We start from the raw sequence: 6,593 nt of genomic DNA, 5'->3' as shown, positions 1-6,593 counted from the left end.
ATGGATTTGGAAAAATTAGAACGATTTAGTTGTACTTAGTAGTCTTTTCCCACGTAATTAAATTATATGAAGACCAGTGGTCTTTTGATTTCGAAGCCTTGTGAATCGGTTTTGCTAGTCTTTCCAAAAGGACATTGTGTGTTCTGTCCCTTCCTGTCTGATAGGGCCGCCTCATCTTAGGATGACAAAGTTTAGCTGTTACTCTCCTTCCTTCTGCTGTTCAAACTTTGTTTTCTTTTGGATTCGTAACTTTATTTTGAAATTTGATAGTTGATGTTTTTCCAAGATTTCAGTATCTTTTCTTTAGAAAAACTAGTTATTCCTGGATCTCTACATACCCTGATTTTCTATTACACACATTCTTTTACTTGCTTATAAAGAGAACTGAAACAGGGCGACCTAGAGAAAAACCTTGAACTTGGTACACATAATAATAGGTGATAAAGAACCAGACATTTTTGTTTGTAATTTGAGACTTACTAAAAATCTTTGTAACCACAATCAATTTGATCCAAGTTGTTTCTGTGACTTACTAGGCTTTTTCTCTGGGTCCCAGTGTTCTAATATAGAAAATGAGAAAGTCAGGCTTGAAACATTCTGTCCCCACATTGGGACACATTCCATGAGTGGGATGTGACTTGACTCTAGGTGGTGTATGGATAGAGGTTTTTTGTAATAGTTTTTGTTAATGTGTATTTAGCCAGTGGTTTAAGGTAGTAGTATAAAATGTCCTTTTAAAATACATTTATTTAAGATTTTTTAAAAAATTGAATTAAAGAAAAGATTAAGTGTAGCTGAGAGGAAAAGTACTGTGCGAATATAGGAAAGACCATGAAGTTGGTAAGTTAATGATATCTGGGAACCACTGGGCTTAGAAAGTAGAGATTTCCATTCACCTGTGATTTTAAGATGGGTTTTGTCTCCTTAGTTATATAACAGAATCAGTACTGGTTACCTAGTAGATTGTGACAAAACTTCTGGAATTAATATCTTAATTCCAAATGGGAAGTTTATTTTTATTGCCAAAAGAGATTACCAAAAAATGCCTTGGTCTAATGAGGAAGGAAAAAAATACAGATTTCGAACTATTTTGCTTGTGCAGAAACCTAGTAATTGAGACAGTTCAGTGTTAAATCTTAGTAGAAAGCTCCATTTACTTTTTAAATTTAAGTAGCTCAGATTGGCTATAGTAGTATTTGGCCTTTTCACTGGCTAGAAATGGTCTTTTCATTGGCCACCTTTGTGATCTACGTCTGTGATGCTTTACAAACCTTAGAGAGTCTCATAAGATAAGATGTTGCTATAGGATAAAATGCTGAGACCTGTGGGCCGTACTAGTGGAAGCTTAATAAGACTGAATGAAATTCAGTAAATGGAGTGTGGAGAATCACACATTTCAGGGAGATAAAGTTTTAGCAATTTGCTCCCCTCATTTATTATTATAAAATTTCAATTTGTAATATTCCAAGATAATAATCCTCTTGAGCTATCTCTTTTCAGCGTTATTTCTAAATATACGCTTTTACTGTGCTTCAGATACACAGATGTGTAGGAAGAGTCTCATCTGGAATGATGTACAAAAATTGCTAGTGGAGGTTGCCTGTGGGGCCCTGAGTGGTTAGAGGATAGGATATGATGGGACACTTTATTATCTCTGTATGTTCTTGTGTACTTTGTACCGTGTGCACATATTACTGGTTTAAATTAAAAACTGCGTGAAATTGTGAATGAAATTAAATACTGAATGAACTAGCTAATTGAAAATTTAGCCAATGCATTCGTTTCTTTTTAATATATTTGTGGATATATCTATGTATACTTGTATATATATACATAAGTGTTAAGATTCTCTTGAACTTATCTATTTTTCATTTGCTACATTTTTCTAAGTTCAAATCAGATATGATGAGTTTTTTACCTTGCATTAAGAAATGGATGGTTGTAAGGCCCTGTCTGTGAGATTAAACAGGGTGGTAAGCTTATTAATTTTTTTCTTTATTTTATTGAGCTTTTTAAATGTAAGATTGTATATCTTCAATGACTTTTATCATTTGGAGGATTTCCAGCAATGAATTTCTAATATGATATCATCTAGTTTCTCAATTAGCTCCTGTTTTTCTCCTCCAGGGACAAAAGTGGCTCTAAATCCAGCACGTGCACATTGAAGCAAGTTAAAGGATTTACTATGACGCACAGAAGCAGATTAGTGCCCAATAGCAAGTAGTAGTTGGTACACGTTTGTGAGTAAAAAATTTCTCTTTTGGCTCTGTTTTCTTAGTCTTTAAACCACCTGCATGTCAAATCCTTGAAATTCACACATTTTAGTGACAGATAAAAGAAGCAAGTTAGCACTTTTAATCAACCAGTGTCCCTCAGCAATCTCTAAGAACTCTGGAATTCAACCTGTAATTCATCTCTGTGACATGGAGTTTGAGAAATATCCCAGCTATGACTTAAAATTATACTGTCCTTAATTTTTTATTGCCCTTGATATCTTTTGCTGAAAATTTAGTATGGTTTGATTTTTGAAGTTATTTCTTTTTAAAGAAAAGACTACTACTATTACATCAATTTTTTAGGCTACCTCAGATGCATTTACTTTTGCCCTTTACATTCTCTTCATTTCTTCATTTGTACTGAGTCAAAAAAAGAAGAGGATTTTTTTCCCCTTCAGAATATAATGAGTAGAGGAATTTTATGGCAAATTTTTTTTTTCTAATCTGACTTCACATTCGTGTATACATTTGATTAGCTTTCATTTGTCGGCAAAATCATAAAACAGTGGCTATGCTTAAATTCATCTTTACGAATTTTGAGATATAGAATAACTCTTTTTAGGAGACATTTGAAAAATAGTTTCTCAGACCAAGCCCCAACCAAGCCTTGTTGAAATCCAGAAATAATCTTAAGTAGACATTTACTTTTATTCATAGTTTTCTTATAAAATGAATTGTTGAAATACTGATTTTTATTCTTTCTTTTTTACAGCTGGAAAGCAGTGTCCGTGTTGTTATGTACACCTCCAAAAAAGTTCAGATCTGTAGGGGAATTGTTGTGTAAACTAAACTGAACTACAGGGTAGCAGTATTTTAATAGCTATTATAAACGTGTATTTACTGTATTAAAAATGAGTAAAAGAAAAAGCAGTGACACACCAATAGGAAGGTCAGTGACATTTTATTCAGTTGAGCTAGTATTATAGGCTTGAGAGATAGTGGCTTCAAAGCTCATTGCACTGGGCTAATCATGCTCTTTTACATTTTTATCAGCATTTTGTATTTGGGGGCAACATCCTAGTGCATCTCCCTAGAGCATGGATCCTTCTCTATTTTAGAAGATTACGCAATGCATCCGTATCTCCTTAAAGGCAGCATGTCGTGCTTTTTAAAAATATACATGTAAATATGATATTAAATACAAATTAACAATGCGAAACTTTCAGTCCCTCAGAATGAATGTATACATTAAGGATTTATCAGTACATATGCTACATTTGGTATTCATTGCATCTCAATCAGATATACATTCAGCAAGAGAGGTTTTAATTTGTATTTGTGATTTTCGGGGTGTTGCATCTTTTTCAGTAAATTTGAATTAATCTAATTTGCCTTATACATCTGATTTTCATCCTTAAAAGGCTTTATTTTTTGTGTGCATGGCAGCAGTTTCAAATTTCATTTTTATAACGTCCTAGCCGCTTTCCCTAAAGTAATTGATTAGGAAATTTTAATTTAAGTTTTATTTCAGGCATTTTTGAGTTATAAGCAGCATGCGTATCTATGCAGAAGGAGTGTATGCGCGTATTTGTGTTGTGGTTAATTTTCGAAATTTGCTCCTAAGCAATATTCTCAAGGTGCAGTTTCACCTGGTAAGGGAGAAGCCATTATATTGAGGAAGACATTTTCTTCAGTGTTTTATTTTTCCTTTGTATGTGTCCAGCATTCATGAATGAGAAGTCTCCTTTTGCTCTTTCTCTGAGTTATTGTCTTCTAACTTCACTACATAAAGAAGGCTGACATTTAACACTCAGTCACCCTGCCTTTAATTTTTTTTGCCCACAGAGTGAGTGGGACAGCGTTTCCTTCTCCCTCTGCTGCTGAGATGGCGGAAATTAGTCGAATACAGTATGAAATGGAATACACTGAAGGTATTAGTCAGCGAATGAGGGTCCCAGAAAAATTAAAGGTCGCGCCACCAAATGCTGACCTGGAACAAGAATTCCAAGAAGGAGTTCCCAATGCGAGTGTGATTATGCAGGTTCCAGAGAGGATTGTCGTAGCAGGTATTTGACATTTGGTTATGAAGGTGCCTGGTATATCGTTGTTTTAAATATTTTAGACTTCTGGGTTTTTCAAAATACTATTCTAAAAAGGGTTGGGAAATACAACTTTACATTTTTTTCAAATTTTATTTTCATTACAATAGTCTGAAATTTCAAACAGTACTTTAAAATAATCAGATATAAGTTACATAAAATGTATATAATTATAGCTTGATGAGTTTTGACAAATGTATACACCCATGGAGCCTCCACCACTGTCCAGATACAGAATATATTCATTACCCCAGAAGATCCCCTTGTGCCCCATCTCAGTCCCTACCTCTCAATTCCAGGTCTCCATAATCTCCTCTCTATAAATGGCATGATACAGTCTATACTCAGGTCTGGCTTCATTTGCTTAGTGCAGTGTTTTTGAGATTCTTTTATGTTGTTCCTTATATCAGTTATTCATTCCATTTTATTACTGAGTAATATTCCACTGTGTGGATATACCACAATTTGTTTATCTGTTTACCTGTCGATGGACATTTGGGTTGTTTCCTGTTGGGGACTATTCAGAGTCAAGCTGCTTTGAATATTCATTTACAAGTCTTGGTGAGGACATGTGTTTTTATATCTCCAGGAGTTGAATTGCTAGTTCACGTTATAAGTTATGTTTAACTTGATAAAAAGATGTCGAGCTGTGTTTGAAATAGCTTGTACTCTGTCATTGTCCCATCAGTGATGTACGAGAGTTTCAGTTGCTCCACATCCTTGTCAGCACTTTGTCTTTTTAACTGTAGCCATTCTAGTGGGTGTGTAGTGGCAAATGCATGTTAATAACAGCGCTAGCTTTTTAAAACTTCCCTTTTTATTTTTTGACTCACAGGAAATAATGAAGACATTCCATTTTCAAGACCAGCAGATCTCGACATCATTCAGTCAACTTCGTTTAAACCTCTGGCACTAAAAACACCACCTCGTGTACTTACGCTAAGTGAAAGACCACTAGATTTTCTGGATTTAGAAAGACCTCCTCCAACTCCTCAAAATGAAGAAGTATGTAGAGTTTTAACATCAACTGAATTTGAAATAATGTAGACAGAAGCAAAAGTTTATTAAAGAGGAGTTAAGAGGCTATAAATCATATTGTTAGCAATATGTAATGAAAGCCTTCTGCATGGACCCTTGATTCCTTTAAATTCTGGCTTATAGATACCCCAAATAAGATATTCTGCTATTTTTTGTAATTTAAATGTTATGTTTCAGGAAAAAAACTTGTGGAAATCATGAACTAGGTGCTATACTGTAAGCAATACAGAAAAAGTTGGGAAGTTTAGCGTGGGAGAAAATTAGTGCATCAGTGTTATAAAAAGAATCTGGCACACAGGGCAAAGGAAGTGCTTTTTTCTCATGACACTGCCCGTTCTCACTGCGTGCTGGGAAGTTTCTGCCGAGTTACTGTACCGTGTAACATCATTAATAGTCTTGTTGACCCGAATATGGCGGTCCGGACTAGTAAGTAAGGCGTTAGTAGCAAAGGTCACATCTTGTCTCTCTGATGATTTCTGTAGTTGCAACTTTTTCATTATAGCTTCTGAAATTTTGTATCGTAGTCAGGCTTGTAGGAGACAATGTGCAAACGTACATTTTTATTGATGATGAAACTGCCTATGTCTCTTTTCACATGGTCCTTTCCAAAGAGAGTAAAGGACCCAGAGAGCGTAGGGAAGTGCAGCTTCCCAGCGCCAGGTGTGGCCTCTTCCTAAGTTGGAGGTTTCTGCTGAGTTAACAGAAAAAAATATACTGACGGGTACTAGTCTGGACATTCTAGATATTTGCTTGGTGAAAAGCACTGAATTCAAGTGTTCACATGGTAAAAAGGCACTAAGATACTTGCAGAATTATATTTATTTAACAAACACTTTTTGGGGCTTTCGTGTAAGACAGACACTACGCTGGCGGAGACAGTTCTTGCATAGCGGTATGAGTGCAGGAAAGACACCCAAACACAGAAGTTACAAAGTTCTTTAATATCTGGGAATAACGAAGGTTATGAAGATCATGACACAAGACAAAAGCTATCACAGCATGCTCCCAGTTAAAGGCCCAGCTTCCCAGCTCCCCAAAGTTCCCACTAGGAATCACAGATGTGAATAGTATGGTCTTGGAGTGAGGATTCAGCCTTTGGGATTCTTTTAGTTTTTCTTTTGATCTTTCTGCTTCCATTGTTTTAGACACTTATGCCTGCCTGGTATGAAGAACCGATGGAAAACAAGCCAAGCACTTTCCTGAGTGAGGAAAAAGTTTACGAGGATTACCCTCAGGAGAC

General features: G+C 35.5%; 1 protein-coding gene across 14 annotated transcripts in view; it reads left to right on the top strand.

Annotated features, from left to right (window-relative positions):
* Positions 1 to 2,095: 2,095 nt before the first annotated feature.
* The window catches only part of MFF (mitochondrial fission factor), a 35,884-nt gene continuing 31,386 nt past the window's right edge, over positions 2,096 to 6,593 (top strand). For 7 of the 14 annotated variants that reach the window (XM_023532923.1, XM_023532921.1, XM_023532920.1 and 4 more), the window contains exons 1-4: positions 2,108 to 2,240; positions 2,989 to 3,165; positions 4,062 to 4,282; positions 5,151 to 5,320. In XM_023532923.1, the coding sequence (XP_023388691.1) occupies positions 3,128 to 3,165; positions 4,062 to 4,282; positions 5,151 to 5,320 (429 nt within the window). In that variant the 5' untranslated portion in view covers positions 2,108 to 2,240; positions 2,989 to 3,127. Of the gene's footprint in view, positions 2,241 to 2,988; positions 3,166 to 4,061; positions 4,283 to 5,150; positions 5,321 to 6,593 lie in introns of all 14 variants that reach the window. The other 7 variants (XM_011364067.2, XM_011364065.2, XM_011364063.2 and 4 more) reach the window with 3 other exon arrangements.

The sequence above is a fragment of the Pteropus vampyrus genome, unplaced genomic scaffold, assembly GCF_000151845.1.
Source record: "Pteropus vampyrus isolate Shadow unplaced genomic scaffold, Pvam_2.0 Scaffold93, whole genome shotgun sequence".
In the NCBI taxonomy this organism is placed as follows: domain Eukaryota; kingdom Metazoa; phylum Chordata; class Mammalia; order Chiroptera; family Pteropodidae; genus Pteropus; species Pteropus vampyrus.
This window is presented reverse-complemented; position numbering and strand designations above follow the sequence as displayed.